This window comes from Micromesistius poutassou (genome assembly GCF_964030765.1).
Source record: "Micromesistius poutassou genome assembly, chromosome: 9".
Taxonomy (NCBI): Eukaryota; Metazoa; Chordata; class Actinopteri; order Gadiformes; family Gadidae; genus Micromesistius; species Micromesistius poutassou.
In genome coordinates, this window is record NC_140279.1 from 13,091,235 (window position 1) to 13,111,244 (window position 20,010).

Sequence of the window (20,010 nt, forward strand, 5' to 3'; positions counted from 1 at the left end):
AGCTCAACAAGATAGCCACAATGATTGATGTTCTGGTCGTGCAAGTACTGCAGGAGTATAAGAATAATAATTATAAAAATAATATTTTTTAATGTTTTTTTTCCCCCAAACATCCAGTAGTCTAACATGTATAATTTTCATAGTTAAAACGCTGGGCATTGGTAAATATATGGTTCTACAAATAAGAATGAAGTGATCGAACAGTCCGCATTGTGCGGTTGTGTTTTAGTTTAGTTCATAGTTAAACATTTTTTAAATGAACAATATTTTAAATGTTTTTTGAAGAATTCCTATTAGATTTAATAAATGATTGATCTTGAAAGCCTGCTAGTGAAGTTATGCTGAGCCAAGGGTAAAACCAATGCCTAGTACAAACTGAGAGAACACAGGCTAAAAGAGAAAAGATGTACTGGTCTTTACTGGTCTGAATGATAATGTAAACCAAACCTCAACATGAAAACAGGCTATGGTTGCTGACTTATCAGGACATTCAGATAGGCATAGTGAGTGAAAACAATTCTCTTATCTCCTCCAGAGTGAGACCATGTCTTTTAAAAGTTCTCCACTAAACATTACTCTGGTATCAATTACATACTTCCTTTATATATAATTAACACAAGTATGAAAAGCACAAATTACTATACGTCATCATCATAGCGACATATACATTATTTCCTTAATGCGTACACCGATAGTTGGATGCTGAGTTTATTTGCTTTTAGCAAATATGAACTGTATGAGGTCATTTTTTTTTTTTTCATAAAAGACAAGAACAAAACAGGTGTAAGTATAATATTTGCTTTGAGAAGTGGCTGGAGGCAAAACGCAAAATGCTCAACATGTCCCCCTCATTTCCCTTCAGTTTTAGATTCTTAAGAACATTTCAGTATGAAGCACAATATCCACTGGAACAAGGGTGATTTCTTGCATGGGGAGGGTAGGGATTTGAAGCCAACAATATGAACGAATGTCTTGACCACATACTATTCACATACCAAACTCTTTTTAGATGCTTTCTGCAGTTAATGCACATTGTTTTTATGTTTTTATGTATTTTTTTATTCTCTCATTTTCTTTTAAACTGCCTCTCTGCTGTTGGTGTTCAATGTATATATATATTTTATATTTTACTTTTATTATTGCTAAAATTGTGTATGGTTCCATATTTTTATTTCTTCATTGTTTTTGTGTGAATCACCACAAATTGAATTGCCACGTGTATGAAATGCGCTATACAAATAAATATTCCTTGCCTATTGTAATCATGAAGCAGACTCATTTATCCAAAGCGACTCAAAATTATATATAGCTACATGTCATTAATGAGCATGTTTATTAGCCCATCCCAACATATTCTAAAGAGACACTGCAACAACAACTAGCCAGTGGATTGTGATTCACATTCTTCAAGTCATGCCACCTAGCAGTCTCAGACGCACCACACTGTTGTCACGCTGCACTATAGCGTGATTATGCCCCGAATGACCCGAATCACATCGCATTCAACAGAAAAAGTGTTACACAACAGAGCGCAAAGAATTGCGCCATGTTTTGTTGTTGTGGCTCACAATCATTGGTGACGTGGTGCCGATTGAATATATACATTTTCACTCAGATAGCACATTTTCCTCTGTAACAACGACACAAAACATGGAAAATGTTCCTTATTTTGGGAAAAACATTTTGCACATTTTGGTGTTTTTCCTGGACTGCATGTCAGCTCCTGCTCCACAACAGAACAGTGGTTACAGTGTGCAGCCTCATGACCCAGCACGCGTGTGAGTGCACACGCAGAGATGCACACACACACACACACACACACACACACACACACACACATGCGCACGCACACACACACACACACACACACGCACAGATGCACACACACATGCCCATACACAAATGCACAAACACCCATACAGACGCCTGCATACACACACATGCAGCCACACACACCCTCACACAGACATGAATAAAGACAGATGCAGAAACACATGCAGAACCCCCCCACACACACGCACACGCATGCTGACACTCATCTGCCCATACACAAATGCACAAACACACACACGCCTGCACACACACACACACACACACACACCGCTACACACACACACACACACACACACACACATACACACACACACACACACACAACAATTGGCCCGCTGCCTCCCAGTCCTATCGTCCATTTGGGCAAACAGAGCCGACATTATGGAGGAAGTCAGGCTGCGCCCGGGCTGAGTGGGAGACCTCATTATCAGCAGAGAAATACCAGGGAGTGTGGAGATCATGAGATCAATGACAACCGCATAACCCAGAATCCTTGATTTTAGAACCATTTTTGGTAGGGCTATTCTGGGATGGCAATCATCTTCTGTTACAATGTGACAGAGCAGATGGTGATGACACATATCGCTTCATGCTTTTTAGCCGGAATAGTAAAATGGGAAATAACCGCATCATAATTGGAAACACCCAAATAATTTCCATTGGTTTATAACCGTCTTTGTGTTTTGCATGAAGCCTCATGTATGTTTAGTTCACTCATATCGCACAGCGGTCAATATTGACACACTGAATCATTTCTTGTGAACTTTTCACCGAGCTGATCTTTTGCAGCCTGTTTCTCACCGCCGAATTAGGTCAATAGGTAAATATTGACAAATGTGGATTTTTGTCAGAAATGTTTGTCCCCAAAAAAACAAACACTTTATAATTGTACAAGGAAAAAATATTAAATATAACTGGAACATGTTTGATGTCTGATGTTGGCATGTGGCATTGCTGTTTGAGACTTTAAACTTTTTGTTCAAATGGTCAAAAAATAAACTTAAATTTGTTTTATACTGTGCTCATAACACTTAAATATCACTCTCTCCACTATTTTAATATCACCATAACATAAAAACCGATCATTCCTTTTGGAGGGCATTTCATACGTAGCATCAGGCCAAACAATGTGAAGGTCCCATATCCTATGTCCTACGAGAAGGTGAAAGTGAGATAACCTTTTATTGAGCGTCTGTTAATCGGTTGGCAAGTGCTGTGGATGTTTGTACAGAATCCTCCTCCTCCCCTCACTTTCAGCCTTGTGACCTTGGGATAACTGTGGCACCTTGGCCTAAGAATAAGGCTGTCATGACGCAGGAGGTGCAGCATCTCATCAAGAACACAGGTGTGAAGGAGTGCTGACCATGCAGGTTCCACAAGGACATAGACCGGCCCACTTACCTCCATGGTAAGTGGGACCTCCAAATACCTCCATGGTTTTAAAATGGATTGTATAAAATAGTTTTAAACACAGATGGCTCACAACAGCAAGAGAGTGTCTGTATTTGAAGCCCATTTTTTGAAGGTAACTTGTTCAGATTCAGGGTATTTTAACTAGATTATTAATTGTTTTGGTTAAATTTGTCAAGATATGAATAAAGATAGAGGGAAAGATAGAATAGAGGATATCATTTTTTGTATAATTATTGTCCCTTTGATTTCAAAACACAGTTTGTCTTTGTGTGTATGTACTCATTTGAATACTGTGCTCATACCTCAAAGGAACAGAACAGGATGTTATCTTCCAGCTAGATCATTAAACTGAGTAAGTTTAATGGAAAGTATATATTCTTGACTTGGTAAAAAAGTGTCTTTTTCGTCTTTTTCAGACACCGAGTTTGCAGTGTAGGGTAATGTGTGCAGGGTATTTTGTGATATATATATATATATATATATATATATATAGTAAGGCAAGTTATAAGGCCAAACTAGAATAGTTTGCTTTCATGTTGTTTCTTTCATGTTAGTCTCACTTAGTGGTTCTTGGAGCCTTTGATAACTCATGACCCTGAGCCAAATGCAAAGACAAAATGTGATAAATATGATGCTACATGATGAACTACAAATTGAAGAAGTCATTTAATTAAAATAAATAAATAAATCATCTGGAAAGTCCTTAGTGGAAATCTCAACTTAAGTCTGAGGAGATTAGGGGGGTAAAAACATTCCATGGCCTTCATGGAAAAACATGACATACCAGGAATTTCCACATGGGAAATTGTTGTCTGCAAGGGCAGACAGAATGCTGTTGTTTTTTGTTTCAACCTTCCCTGAACATCCGACCAGCCGTGGATCACATGGGATGCAAAAGGAAGATGACAAATATCATACGTCATCATATGCCACATCATGACATGTGATCAATAGTTTCCAGTGCAACAGTTCAACACATGAAAATTTTGATATTTTAGATGTAGACCTTGAAAAACAAGAGACAGGATCTTAATATAATAATAGATATAATGCAGATAGATAACATTAAATTGCTTCTTTTTTTTTTTGATTTGAAACTTAATTCTCTGAGCCCTCTGCCTCAATGTTGTGTTCGCTCCATAATAAAGTACTAAACGTTTCCCTGTAAAACCCTTTGAGATGCGTCAGACATGAAACACCTGTGCATCAGGCTATCCACCGTTGTGCCTGTCAGTGTGCAGAGGTGAAAAAGGTCACTGCTTGGCCATACAGACCCTTCCTCCGATAAGGTTGAGGTCTTGGGGGGTGTGGGGTAAGGTTTGGGGGGAGGGGACTCTCCCCTATTATAAGGTATCACCTTACCTCCAACACTGACACATTGTCTGCAACCATCTCCCATGTGGCATTTCCCCCTTTCTCTTATTCACCAATATAGTAAAACAACTTCCCTAATACCCAACTCTTAACTAATCAGGCCTACACTCATCATTCATGTGCAGCACGTCTAACGCTCTGATTGAGTCCGTTAACCTTGATGCAGCGATGTCTTGTGTTATAAAGAAGCTCCTAGCGTGAATTAGCCACAGCTCGGGTGTCATTCACATGATCCTCAGCCTACTGTGGATCAGGTTCCTCCATGGTGGGGGACAAGCAGGCCTCTTTTCGGCCTGCTGCTGTTACCTAGCTACCCTCATCATTAATTCAGCAGCACCAGCGAGCTGCCCTAGGTGTTCTACCAGGTGCTCCCGATCAACAGCAGGGACAGTTTCTCTGCGCCCCGGCCAGAGAAGCACACGACCCAGGCTTCAGGACGAGGACGACCACGGTCGAGAACGCAGCCCATGGAGAACGGAGAGGCCAAGAGCCCCCAGACCGAGGAAGAGACTGTGGCGATTGCAGCGGCGGCTCCAGAGACAGGGGCCCCAGATGACGAACCAAAGGGCCAAAGCCAGACGACCGGCCCTAACCTGGAGGGCTCGGAACCCACGGCCCCCCCGCTGCCCCCTCCGTCGCCACCTCTGCCGGGCCCAGCGGAGTACCCCAGGCCCAGGCTTGTTTTCCACACCCAGCTGGCCCATGGGAGCCCCACGGGCCGAATAAGCGGCTTCACCAACGTCAAGGAGCTGTACGCCAAAATCGCAGAGGTGTTCAACATCTCCGCCTCGGAGGTAAGGGCAGACGCTCAGACTACCATGCGTCCATTTTAATTTGTGTTACACAAGCTAACAGGGATGAGGAGAGAGCTATTGTTTTGTTCACGGTTGAACACACTTCCTGGCCAGGTTGAAAATGAAGTGGACACCAGCCAAAGGTGGATAGATCAGATCGTCTGGCCGGTAAAACATTTCAAGGTTACATATTAAAATGGGTGATTGGCAGGTAGGCTTTTCTGCTCTGGCAGGTGGGAAAACAAACGCCTTGTTGAACCCTGCTGAGAAACGATAACGAATAACCAGAATAATGGCTTGCTGTTTGTTTTGTAGGTGGCAATGTTTTTGCAAAATGTATGATTGATGATGATAATGATATGGTAGTAATCAGTACAATAAACGCGGCGGTCTGTCGAGGTCTGTGTCGGGTGTTGTCTGGTGCGAGGCGGGGGGAAGGTGTTACATTTCGGCTCTGCCGACAGCGTTTCCATGATGCGCTCGGTGAAGAGGGTTTCACCTCATCGCCACCAGCTGTCTGAGCCGGCACTCATTCGATCCGTGGTCGGGATCAATAATGCAAATAAATAAATGAAAAATGATCTTTAGTTCGACGTGTGACAGAAAAGTACTAAGTACAGACTCTGAAATGTACTAGTATGAAAGTAAAAAGTAGCCCTCTGACATTTCTACAGGCTGTTTCTGTGCAAAGCTAACTGAACCGCACGTCATGTTAATATAATTCAAAGACTGTTAAAGATAAACCATTCTAACTTCAAATGAAATAAACAATACACTGAAAATGTGCACAAAATGTTAAATATTGTACTAATTGTATCGTGTCACTGAAGAGTTTACCTGAAGATGGATGGCTGAGGCATTAAAATGGCCAATTAATAATGCTGTGTGTGTTTGTTACATTAGGGACAAACATATATTTTGACTTTTAATATCTATTTTGGAACAAGTTAGCATGAACAAGTTAACAGAATCACTTGAGAGTGTATCTGAACAGAACATGTTGTTATGGTCCCTTTGATTTCAAAACACAATTTGTCATTGTGGGTATGCCTTCATTTGAATACTGCCATAGCTGAGTGGAACTGAACCGGATGTTCTGGATGTTCCAAGTCTGGCTAGGTCATTCAACAGAGTCAGTTTAATGGAGAGGGGATTTCTTGAATGATTTGGTACCCAAGTGTGGTTACAAGCTACATGACTCTGTCTTTTATCAGCTATCACCTATTTTATGGCATGCAGGTGCTTGTGTGCAAGGTGTTTATGATATATAATATATTCACAGGGAGAGGGGGAGGGAGAGAGAGAGGGAGGGTGGGTGGATGGAAAATAAATAAGACATACAGAAGGAGATAATGTACACTATGGCCGTATCCTCAGGTAATACACATTAAGATAAGAGGCTGACATTGGACTTTTCACACGCTTATCGGTGCCTCTGCTGCCAAGGCCAGTCTAACAGGCCGGTGCAAAACAATCAGTCGCACGCGATTGAGGGGCCGATGAATTGAATGGCTGAGATATGTGTCTTCATACATTCCATAGGAAGTGACCTTGACCGGCCTATCAGCACACAACAGAGATTGACGCTACACATTCAAAGCTGGTTTCCTTTGGATCCACTATACCTAACCTTTTGTAGGAAGGCAGTTAAATCAAAGATTTATACACAGGACACTGCCAAGTACTTCCCTGTATAATGATTGATTTAAAAAAATTGCAGTGCAATATATTGCCACTTGCACGAACAAAACAAGTTATTTTGTCAGGAGCTTAACAAAGTAACAGATGACAGTATATTATGTTATTTACACAGGCATTGAATCTATGGCTGTAAAGGTAAGCCTATAGTAGCAAAAAGGCCTACTTAACATAAGTAGCACATTTTTACATAATATATGTAGTATGCAGCTAAAACTAATTAAATAAACCATTACTGATGAACCAATAAATTAATTGGTGGCTGATATGGTCTTATAGTTTACAGAGCTTGTTGGGTACTCAAGGCATGAAATTATTTAAATATGTAGGTTTTAGTGCACTTATGATGAACCAGGCTGGGGACCATAGGTCTTCTTTGTGGAGCATTTGTATGTGGTTATTACCTACACTTTAAAATGCCCCCGGTACGTTCCTGCACTGGGGCTCTGCAGGAAATGATGCTCAGCTGTTACTTTCATTTCAGCCATTTACAAGTCGCAAAATACAGAACAAGGTCCTGAAACCTTTTTGCAGTTAAATAGAAAAATACACCAGTCAGGGACAATTGTATAGTTTTTAGGGGCGACCCTGCCCTTAAAAATGCATCATACGTCGCTGTTTTCGTGGTTGTATTGCGATAAACAGTTTTACATCATATACATGTTAACAACATGTTTATTAATAGTTACAGTGGACCAACTGTATTTTTTCATGTCTGTATGACTACAGATGAGATGTAAGCCTCACACGGATTGTCGTTCACACGGATTACAAATGCAAGCACGGATTGTCAATCTCTTCAAACAGATTGGCAATAAATTCACACCGATTATAAATACACACACAGACGACTAATGTACGCAGGCATTGTCAATCTGTTGACATTAATAATATAGAGAAACATTCACCCCCATGGCTCTATCACCATAGAGTAGGCCTATCCAGTGAGTGACTGTAGTCAGGCTCAGAGAGTTTATGAGAAGCCTGATCAAACATGCTTGATTGGGGAAGGTTCGACGTTGCTCTTTTGGTCATACTTTCCTGGCATCCGATAACGTTTATTCAGTCTGTCACAGGGCATGGCCTTGAACTGCAGTCAGACGGCAATGATAGCCCAATTAGATCACACCATTGATCACCTCTCGTTTAGAATCACCTGTGTGTGTGTGTGTGGTCCTTTGGGATGTAAAATACCACCAACATTAAACGTAAATGCAGTTGTAAGTGTTACAACATTTACATTTACTTTTACTCTGTAGTGACTATTTCTTTTTTACTAAGGTTTTATCTGAAAAGCTTTCCGTGATTTCAGATGCATTCCCTTAATGGAGCAGGGGTGAGGTGTCTTCCTCAAGGACGTCTGTGTAGGCGCCGGCCTACCTTGGGGATCTGACATAATAAGGCAGAGGCTATCGTTTATCTTTGACTGAGACATCCCAACCATGACTCCACTGCCCCTATTGACACTAGTTCCTCTCTGTCCAACATCTGAGCTAGAATGGAAGCTGTTATTAGTTATTACTGAATCATATTTGTGCTTTCGAGTCTGACTTAATTTGTTTTCTAGTAAGCAAATACTATCAAGAAAATTTCTACCTATGCAGGTTTCCGAAACTACATCGCCCTCTAGTGTTCAAGTGGTCAGCATATATAAAACGAGTGAATACAACATTTAGAACACTCACATGACTCACATCTACACAGACGGGAATTCTGACAACTTCACAGGAAGGAGTGGACAAATATAAGCTCTGCTCCGGGAATAAACAATGGATTCAGGGTGTAGTGGATACAGGGCCATATGGCATCATTACATGATTTCCTAAGTGTTTATTCCCTATTGGAAGTAACTTATGTAACTTGGTCCACTTTTAATGGTTTAAAAAAGTAGCTAGGATTTCTTATCTTAAATATTGGTTTGAACTAAATGACTTTGCTGTTGCCTCTTCTCTCTTCTCTACCAACCATGATCACTCATCTCAAACTGACTAAAGCTTTCTTTTGTTCCTTACTCCTCAGATCTTGTTCTGCACCTTGAATTCACACAAGGTGGACATGCAGAAGCTCCTGGGGGGGCAGATTGGCCTGGAGGACTTCATCTTCGCCCACGTCCGGGGGGAGACCAAGGAGGTGGAGGTGACCAAGACGGAAGACGCCCTGGGCCTCACCATCACGGATAATGGAGCCGGCTACGCCTTCATCAAGGTGGAGGATAAGGAAAGCAAGACGATAGTGTTATCATAACGGTTAGGGTTACAGCAGGACATTAGTACAGTGAGGAATATATAACAGGACAGACATTTCAAGGAATTTGTCTAAATTATAGTGATATTTTCATGAATTGTGTCTATATTTTTCCAGAGTGATTTAATAGTTCAACAAAACAAATATTCAAATGCAGTTTCAGATCTAGGGCAGGCCTGTATACTTGGCCAACCTGAGTATTACTCGATGATTATAAATCCAAGAATTCAACTAGGAAAACTAATCATTTAAACAAGGCATCACAATAAGTCATTTCGTGATTTACCCTACTGCTTAGAACTCTTTTCTGGATCACCCAATAGGCCTTGGGTGTCAGAGCCATCGCCTATCTTAGTTTAAGGGCTACTCGTTGACGCCGTTTCGCACTAACCTTTTCTCCAGAGAATAAAGGAAGGCAGCACCATAGACCAGTTGAAGACGGTCTGCGTCGGGGACCACATCGAAGCCATCAACGACCAGAGCATCGTGGGCTGCCGGCACTACGAGGTGGCCAAGATGCTGAAGGAGCAACCGCGGGGGGTGCCGTTCACCCTGCGGCTGGTGGAACCCAAGAAGGCGTTCGGTGAGTCGTGATGGGAGACAACCGACCAACCGGGGCGGCAAAGGGGTTTATTTCAATACGAATCATCATTGTATCATCAGTGTACTCACAACGTTTACATTTTACATCTTATTATTTTTTTACACTCACCAGTTTACAGATTTTACAGTTGACATTCTTACGCTCACTAGAAGTGTTATGAACCCCACATTTTTGGAAAATATAGGTCATCTGGTAGCCATTATTAAAGGAATTACAGTCTGCATGAACCTCTTATAGGTCCATGGCATGAACAAGCTGAAGGCCTGACTCTCTAGCGTCCTCTAGCGACAGCATCCGGATTATACAAATGAGCACGATGACGTCACACACATGCAAACGCATAATGCGACTTCTGCAGCAGCCAATGGAGCCTCTACTGGGTCCACATCTGGTAGGAGTGCTCACCAGATGTGGACCCAGGTTTCAATACTTGTGGCCATGTCGTATTAAATGTATCATAAACTCATAATCCCATGGGAAACCCCAACTATGTCGTTTTACAGGTTTACCTGATAATTGATTAAATATCGTGTCACAGTTTATTGTATTTGTAGAAACATAGTTGTGGATGTAGCGCCCTCCTTCGACCAAATAGGATCACTACATCTCGTTCAGTTGAGTCAACGCAAACAATTGAATCCCAACTCCTCCTCGACAGCAATATATTGTTGTTTTAATTTCCACTGACAAATGTACTTATTGTAAGTTGCTTTGGATAAAAGCATCTGCTGAATGCCCTATATCTAAATGTAAATGTAAATATAATTGTACCAATAACCTCTGTAGGGTTTGTAGGCTACTTACAGGTGGTATCAGCTCTCTCACTTAAAATGAACCATGTAGGTCTAAAGAAAAACAACCCTAACCATTATCTTAATTTTACTGGAACACTGCTTGTTACCATAGGAGATTCCGGTATGTATTTAATTTAAAACGAGTCATGAATGTTTACATTTATCCCATTTGTAATTAATCCCCGGCATAATGCTGTAGGGGTGTGTGTATGTTCAGAGAATTGTCTTATAAACATACTATAGATGCAGACACATACGTTTCAAAGTGTCTGGCCAAAGTGTTAGCCACATGACACACATTCAACTCATGTTGAGTTATTTTTAGTTCTATTTTTAGTTCTTTCTTTCAAATTAACATACACATACAAAATAGAATATAATGACCTAACCTAATTGGGTCATTTTATAGACGTAATGTAGCACTACTGCTGAGAAATTGTAGGAAATATAGTGTGATTTAAACAATGGGTGTCAGATATACTGCAGAACAAACGCTGGGAAGCCAAACTTTATTAAAACACATACACACTCTCTCAAACACACACACACACACACACACACACACACACACACACACACAAACCAACCACCCCCTGACACACACACACACACACACACACACACACACACAATCACTGTGATTAAGTGTGTACTTCCTCACGTACACCTTTCATTTGCTCCACACTTCCGTGCTAGAAACTGTCCAGCCATTGTATACGCAGGGGGAGCAAAATAGAGTTAATGTTGTCCTCTGTTGCTTGGAGAGGGAGCATTCCCTCATGCATAGCCCCTTATTCAATATCAGCCAGGAGGGAGTGTTGTTATACTGAATACCATCAGGGCTGGGATCCAGTCCAGGCGTAGGTACTTGAGTCGCTATGAGTAGGTCCTGATCACAGCCAATCACAGCCCGACCTCGTGACCTTGTGATATTGCTTTCATACAACAGGTCTACAAGCGCCATGAATTAGTTAAAAGTAATAAGGGACAACAGATTATTACTATCAGATTATTATTATTTTTATTTCTTAATATTTGATCATTCATTTTCGTTAGCCAACACAAATGTTTCCGCGAGTGTTGCCAAGCAATGTAAACATTTTGCTGCACACTGGACTGCAACAGTGTGCAGGGCTGCATATTAAAGTTGGCCTGCTACTTTGTATCATGTACAGTTATCTGAATGTTTATTATTTATTCTATATTTATTGTTGTGCAGCCAGTGAAATAAGTGTCTGCCAACATGTCGATTTTATGCTCTCTATCAGCACTAATGGAATGCTAGCCTGGACCCCAGATTAATCTGCAAGCTCATGTTTTATTTGCTCTGGCAAATGCATCTGGTCCTCCTCTCGTTCAGACAGATTTCCAGCAGACCTGGACCAGATCAGGCCAATCACAACCGTTTATTTAATTAGGGGCGTGTTTGATACAATGGAGCACCCTATTATACAACCAAGATGGCTGCCGCTGATGTGTCACATGTTTCGCTGCTCTGATTGGGTAGAGGTTCTATCCAACCAGTGTCCGAACCAGTATCCAGAGGCATTTCGGTCTGCACCCGCGGATTACTCCCCTAAAAATCCATTTTCCACACTAATATGCATTTGCGAATTCATCTGATAGTGTCAGACTTATTGAATGCTTCTTGTCGAATCAAATAACTTGGTCAGAACTAAGAGTTGTGAGGGAATGACGTTAAGCTGCATGTCTTTGGAGTTCCACTCCCATCCGACATTCAAAGTGCTTTGCTAAAAGGCACCACAGAACGAATCTTTCAATCTTTTAGTTTTTTTATGTGCCGGAAATACATTTTAAAATACTAACAGCGTTTAGTTGTTAAGTTAAGTGCATGTACCTCCTCATGTTCATTAATCCCAGCCCCAGGAAACGCAGTCCACACCCTGCATGAGGTCACTTCCTGTGGCCAATCAGTACCACTCAGAGCTTATTCTGTACGGGGAAAGGTGTGTCAGGTCTGTTCTGGTTCCTGAGGAAAAAATAGAGAGGTGTTGGCTTGGGGCCCTAGATCATTCCCATGGATGTAGATTTATGTTCTATATAATATCGCTTAGAACATTTACTAATTTACAAATCGTTGAAACTGCACGCATGCAAGTCAAGATAACAACTAAAATAAACAGCAGAAATCTAAAAAGGTAATTTCCTCAATGCTCACTGTAAAGTGAGCCCCTAAACCATCACCCCATTTCGATTTCTAAAGTATCAATCATCTGAGAAGAGGTTAAACAAACGTCCCAAGACCCCCCTATAGTGCAGAATAGTCAAATACATTGTATTAGTGTTGGCCCTTAAATTTCAGCACAATACAAAGCTAATAGGAAGGTTGTGTAAGATTAAGTTTCCTTGTGAAAGTGAATTTGCCACTGGACATGATATCTATACAGTGTGCGAAATACCCTTCAATATTCGGGGGGGTCCCCATCTCCTGATTGTTGCGCAATATCGATCTAAATTATTCTTATGCAGTAGGCCTATAGCAGTGGTTCTCAAACGCGAGCGTTCTCTAGCGGTACGAACGCGGAGTATGAACGATTTTTTTTTTTTTTTTTTTAAGTTGAAGCAGAGCTGGGTTCACCGTGTGACACACGCTTTTGCCTGCTTACACACACGCCACACATCCAACAACAATAACAATCCTGATCGCTCCCCCCCCCCCCCCCCAAAAATCCCGATCGCATTGTTGACGGTTCATTTATTAGCCTACATAAATGAACTGGCTACAACAATGAAACAATAAATTATTTACAATGCTCCGAATGAGCACATGTGTGATGGCCGTGCAGTGTTTCCCACACATAGGCCAATGTGTGGCGCTGCCCCACAGATTGAACAACGAGCGCCACAAATTGATTCCGCTTTTCTTATTTATTTTTACTTGAACGCGTTTTTTAAATGTAACTCCGCCAGCCCGTAATCGTGCCCCCGTAATGCTGCCAGTCCGACATGTTCCCATTCCGACAGTCCTGTGCGCGTATGCAAATTAGCCATGTGCGCCAAACAGAAGAAGGGCCCTATCTTGCGCCCGGCGCAATTGACTTTCTACACCGACGCATGTGTCGTTGCTAGTTTGCACACGGCGCAAAGCTGATTTTCCCCTTTACATCGTCTATCTCCTCATCTCCGAGTGCCACCTTTTTCGATGTGAATCCGAAGTGTGCCAGTGAGATTTTGCTTTCGCTTGTTAGCCATTGTTATTGACGGCCTACGTCATTGCTCTGGGCTCTCGCACATGGCTAATTTGCATACGCGCAGGCGCAGGACTGGTTCAGCTTAATGTTAAACAAATTATTATTATTAACATTTTTGAATTATAAATACTTGACATGGTGATCTCTTAAACACATCATTAGTGACAATAAAATTATTATATCATTTTTTTTAATTTTTTTTTTTACAAGATTGAGACCCCCCCCAGATTTTGCTTTTGAGTCTTTCAGGGGGTCTCAAGGGGTTAATCGGGGGGGTCCGACCCCCCCAAACCCCCCCGTATTTCGCACTATGTATCTATATAACTAGACAATACACTGACGCGTCAGTGACCCTAGCTGACACGCACAACCTATTTCACTGAACACACCTGTCAATCAAATCGCTTATTGGTCTGTGAAAGCAAATTAGGACCAGTTAATAATTAAAACAACCACCGCCTCTCCCCCTAGCAACAGTGACTGCATAGCCCCCGCTAATTGGATGTTTGAATATGATGGATTAGGTTTCACACGCAATATGATTTATGACGCTAATTACAACAGCAGTGTACCAGAGACAAGCAGAGGTTCAGAACCGCAAGCATGTAAATACTAAACACCAGGAGACACATTGGCTGGGCCAACAGAACCTGGATTAAGGCAAGGACACACTTAGTGGAAAGGAAGGATAACAAATCCAACATCACATGTGTTTATTAACTCCTTGGACCAGACACACTCTTTTTATTTGAATTAGGTAACCCAATGAGTGCCTAGTGCAGAAATATTTTATGGTGAGGGGGTAGAGTTACCTGCCTGCCGGCCTTGACACACATACATACACACACACACACACACACACACACACACACACACACACACACACACACACACACACACACACACACACACACACACGCAAACAACCACACCCACACACATGCATGCACGCAAACACCCACACACACCACACAGTCTGAGTGAAATACCTTGCCCAAGGGCACATCAAGCTGCAACGTCTGTTCTTCAACCTCCTAATTTCTTCTCTCTTTACCTCCAGGAATCAATAATGTTAAAACCCCTGACTGTTTGTAGACTCACAGATGCACTGCGCGATTTATCCCGCTTCTTATAAAAACAAATCAAAGGTTTGAAGTTCTTCGGACAAGCGACTCTCTAAAATGTGACTTTGACACATGGGAGAGAAGGATAGCCCTGGGAGGAGATAGGAATCAAAGCTGTCAATCAGAGGGTTTGAATGCCTGGCCGGCTCCGCCCATGTCGACCTACTGGCCCCCGTAGCAGCAGACCTGGGACAAGATGTCCACCGGCTCTGGCTGGCCTCTGGGCTTCAGGGCGCAGAGCGGCGCGAGAAGAGCATTGCTACTCTGGAATAGTTCAATACCACATAGCTATAGGCACACGTGTATGAGCTTTATAAGTTAATTTAATATTAAAAAACACATTATTATTATTATTTTATTTATTCATTCGCTCTTCACAAAATCAAACATGAAAGGCGAATTGTGATAAAGAATGATAATTATGGCCTTTGATTTCCCCTTCAAAGTCTGTGAAAACAATGTCCATCTTAATGTCCATCTAGATTCTCTGTAAATGCTCTGCAAATCAAAACATGTGTTTGTGTATGTGTATGTGTATGTGTATGTGTGTGTGGTCCAGATATGATCGGAATGAGGACCAGGGCACCAAAGTCAAGCGAGGGGAAGATGGTGAATGGAAAAGAGACACTGCGTCTACGCTCCAAAGGCTCCGCTACTGTCCAGGAAACGGTGAACACACACACACACACACACACACACACACACACACACACACACACACACACATACACACACACACACACACACACACACACACACACACACAGACACACACAGACACACACCCACCCTTGCCCTAAGGCCAGTCCAAGACACTCAATCTAACACACTTTCAAACACACACAAGGGCACTTATGACAAACAAGTACACACAAGCACAGACCAGACCAAAGAGAGTTCAGACACAGACACATCGCTATGCACTGTTTGTAGATTTCATATTTTGCCAAGAGTAATCTGTTTATAATACAATAAACAAGCATATCTTCACAATAACACACTAACTATAAACCAGAAGCTCAGGCCCCTGTGGTTCAAGTCTCTAATATGTTTTTATTCTAATGATGAACGATGGCTTTAAATCAAGAATTATATATAAATATAACAAGTGTTTCCTCTGCTAGCCCAACGAGTTTGAGGAGCAGGCAACCAAGAAGGTAGATGACCTGCTAGAAAGCTACATGGGCATCAGAGATCTGGAACTGGGTAAGATATTACTACCACTATTCACTACTGCTACTAGTACTAACACTAATACTGATAATAATAAAGACATGGGTATCAGAGATCTGGAACTGGGTAAGATACTACTACCACTACTGCTACTAATACTAACACTAATACTGATAAGAATAAAGACATGGGCATCAGAGATCTGGAACTGGGTAAGATACTACTACTACCACTGCTATTATTACTACTGCTACTGCTGCTACTACTGCTACTACTGCTACTACTGCTACTACTGCTACTACTACTACTACTACTACTACTACTACTACTACTACTACTACTATTCTAACAACTATTACTACAACTACTACTATCATATTAATAACTATATTATGGGTAATAATACAAATAAACACAAAAATATATACAATAATTATAATAATGATAGTTTCACAAGGTTTTGGTCGTTTCGAAAAGCGACCTCCTGGCAGCTACCTTAGAATACGTCCTGGAGCCAGCAGCACAGCATTTCACCCAGAATGTTCCCCATCAAACCGTTTCTTTTTCTGCCCCCCCCCAGGCAGTGTAGTCCTCTGTGATTTCCTGATAACAATAATGACATTACTCTCTCCTCGGACAGCCTTGCTGACTGCTGCTTTCAATGGAACGTGGGTCGAGTTCTCCACACACCTCATGTTTAACTGGAGTTAGTATGTTGAAGTTGAAGTGCTTTCCAGTGAAGTCCGAATCAAACCACCAATACTTTGATGTGCTGCTTTAAGTAAAAACTCTTATCAGCTGTCCCTCCATCCTAGTTTAACTACCCTCCTGTAAACAAACAAACATCTTGAACCTTTCAAGTCACAATCTAAGCATGCTTTCAAGTGAAATCCGAATCAAGACACAAAGGCTTTTTTCTGCAGCTTAAAGTGAAAATTCCCATCAGTTGTCCCTCCTGCTAGTTGATCTGTCCTCTTGTAGACAAACAAACATTTTGAACCTTTGGAGTCATAATTTAAGGACGCCAGGATGTTCTGGAAAGTGAACCGACACTCGATGCAGCGGTACTTGTTGAGTCGAGGGAGAAGAAGACATGCCCTATAAGGAATAGTCTGTCTAACAGAGACACTGTTTATACATTTCTTTACGAATTGCAAGGTTGCATACCTCTGATGTCATCCAGTAATGACTATATTTCCCAGGGCTCAGAGGACCAATGCCCTTTCTACAGCTTAATGGCTGTTTTGTCCCCATATAAGATGAGGAGGTGGGGGGGGGGGGGCACACACACAGGGTATATTTGGAGTTGTGTGTTTAGAGGCAGTTCACATCAGTTTAATATGTGGTGTAAAACTGCCTGTGGAAGGAAAGTCAGTGTATTCCTTTGTCCTTTATAAAGAGTTTAAAAAAAGTAATCGTGCTGGACTGTGACATTTGAAAATATGAATACAATCATAAATAGGACTTACATTTAAGGCTTGGATATAAAGTATTTAAAGCCTTTACTTTGGCCTAAATCTTATTAAAACATCACTCCTAGGTTTGAGTTACCTCAGGTGCTGTAGAGGGGCTGGAGAACATGCAGAACTTCAGAACTTCAGCATTTTGGTCCTGGTAGACATGTCATCTTTGTCATCATCTTCATCATCTTCCTCCTCCTCCGCAGCGACCACCATCGTGGAGGCGGGGAAAGACAAGAAAAACCCTGACGACTTTGCAGAGGCCCTAGACTCGGTCCTGGGGGACTTTGCCTTCCCGGACGTCTTCCTGTTCGACGTGTGGGGCGCCATTGGAGACGTCAAGAACGGCCGGATATAGAGCCAGGTACAAAACCAGAGAGAGGGAGGAAGACAGAGAGAGGGGGAGGGAGAGAGGGGGAGAGAGAGAGAGGGGAGAGAGGGGGAGAGAGCCAGCAGAACCGGAAAGAGACTGAGGGGGGAGGGGGAGACAGAGACACACAAACAGAGTGGGAGAAGGCAGACAGTTAAGAGAAGGGAGACAGGGATAAGGAGATAGAGAAGAGGGGATGAGGGTGGGAGGGAGGGAGGGGGAGAAAGAGAGAGAGAAAAAGACAGAACCAGAGTGGGAGTGGGGGGAGGTAGAGCGTGAGAGGGAGGGAGGGTGATAGAAAGAGGGGGAAGGTGATAGAAGGAGAGAGAGGGAGATAGGGGGAGATATAGGGGAGAGACAGGTACAACACAAGAGCAAGAGAGAGAGAGAGAGAGAGAGAGGGAGGGTTGAGGCTGAGCTTGATGAGTCAATGAGACCGTGTACAACATGTCTTTTATGCTCACTTCCCATGAACAGTGGTAGTAATCTTTTTTAATCAGACTCAGACACAACAAATTGACTCTGCCTTTAGCGGATACTAGACATGCTACGCAATGTCCTGTTGACAAACCATACTAGTGTACATGGGTTCAACACAAGAGCCATGGGGCAGGGCAGGAAGTGTGATAAGGCCATCTGAAACTATAAGGAGTCCATCTGGCAGTCTTTCACACGCTCCCCCGAATGGGCAACAAAAATTCACTCATTAACGGAGAACGATCGGGAATTGATCATCGTTGAATGAATTATAATTTAATAATAATATAATAATCACATTTAATAAAATGTATAATTATAATTAAACTAAGAATAGTTGAGTGGTTTAGTAGTTTAGTGAATGTTGAACCTTGACCACCCCTTCAAGCATGGTTACACATTGAAACAGTATATATTTATAGAAGAGATGTCTTACAACCTGGGGAAGATTATTTGTATTTATATCAAGCTGGTTTCTTACCAGTCTCTGACATTGTATATTTTATTTCCCTCCCCCCTCCCTTAAAGGACGTCTAGGTCCTATACTGGAACTAGACGTAAGTGAGAGTAAACCACCCAAAAGAGGCAATCACTAGATGTTTCCACAGCTACGCAAGAAAAGAGGCCCCAGCAGAGTCTTGCCTGAACACATTCCGACCATTCCACCATCTTTAAAAGTCTCTGTTGACGGCAGCCCAGACTCAAACAAATAACTGGGCATAACAGAGAGGAATAGATGTTTTTTTGGACAAGGAAAGTGTCACCACAAAACACACACCGGCTGTTCCACAACCTATCGCTGTACTCGCTATTATGTGCGGAGATAGTAGAGTAATAATCTAGATGTGGGGGGATCTAGATACTGTTAATCCCAGCCACACCACTTCTCCACCAACCGAAAACGAGAGTTTAGGGGGGAAAACAACATGCTAACTTTTATGCTAAATTTGCATTGGATAGCTTTAGGTTGGCCTTGATGAATGAGATGTAATGTGTTGGTCAATTTCCATCAAATCTGTCCACTGAGCTGTAACTGTCTTCATCTTCAAGTCGGGGGTTTTTAATATTAAAATGTTAGTAAGTTAAGTCTTGATTCTTGACAGAGGCTCTTTTGGTGCATTTTAGAGCTGCTACTGTGTTTCATGACATTAATGTAAATAGGTGTTGACCAGGGCACAATACAACTGATGTATAAATATTAATACAGATGAAGACATTTGAACGTAACAACTTAATAGTGTTCTTAACAGGCACACTGTGTGCCGTTTTCTTTTCCTCACTTTTTGTAAGAAGAATACAACTCCAGAAAGACTTGTTGTCCAACAGCGTAAACATTCCACTTGTTTTTCATATGTAACTTGTAATTGTTAATAAAACATTGCATATCTTGACTGGCAATCAGTTGCCTTCATGTTTATTTTGTTTTAAATTTTTAACATT

The 20,010-nt window shown here is 41.8% G+C and overlaps 1 protein-coding gene across 1 annotated transcript; it reads left to right on the forward strand.

Moving 5' to 3' along the window:
- Window positions 1–9,167: 9,167 nt before the first annotated feature.
- On the forward strand, window positions 9,168–18,081 carry gipc3 (GIPC PDZ domain containing family, member 3; the record flags this gene model as incomplete). The annotated part of the gene is made up of 5 exons (XM_084472662.1): window positions 9,168–9,317; window positions 9,759–9,939; window positions 15,650–15,759; window positions 16,215–16,296; window positions 17,930–18,081. 5 exons carry the CDS (start codon window positions 9,168–9,170, stop codon window positions 18,079–18,081), a joined length of 675 nt encoding a protein of 224 aa, XP_084328788.1.
- Window positions 18,082–20,010: the final 1,929 nt, after the last annotated feature.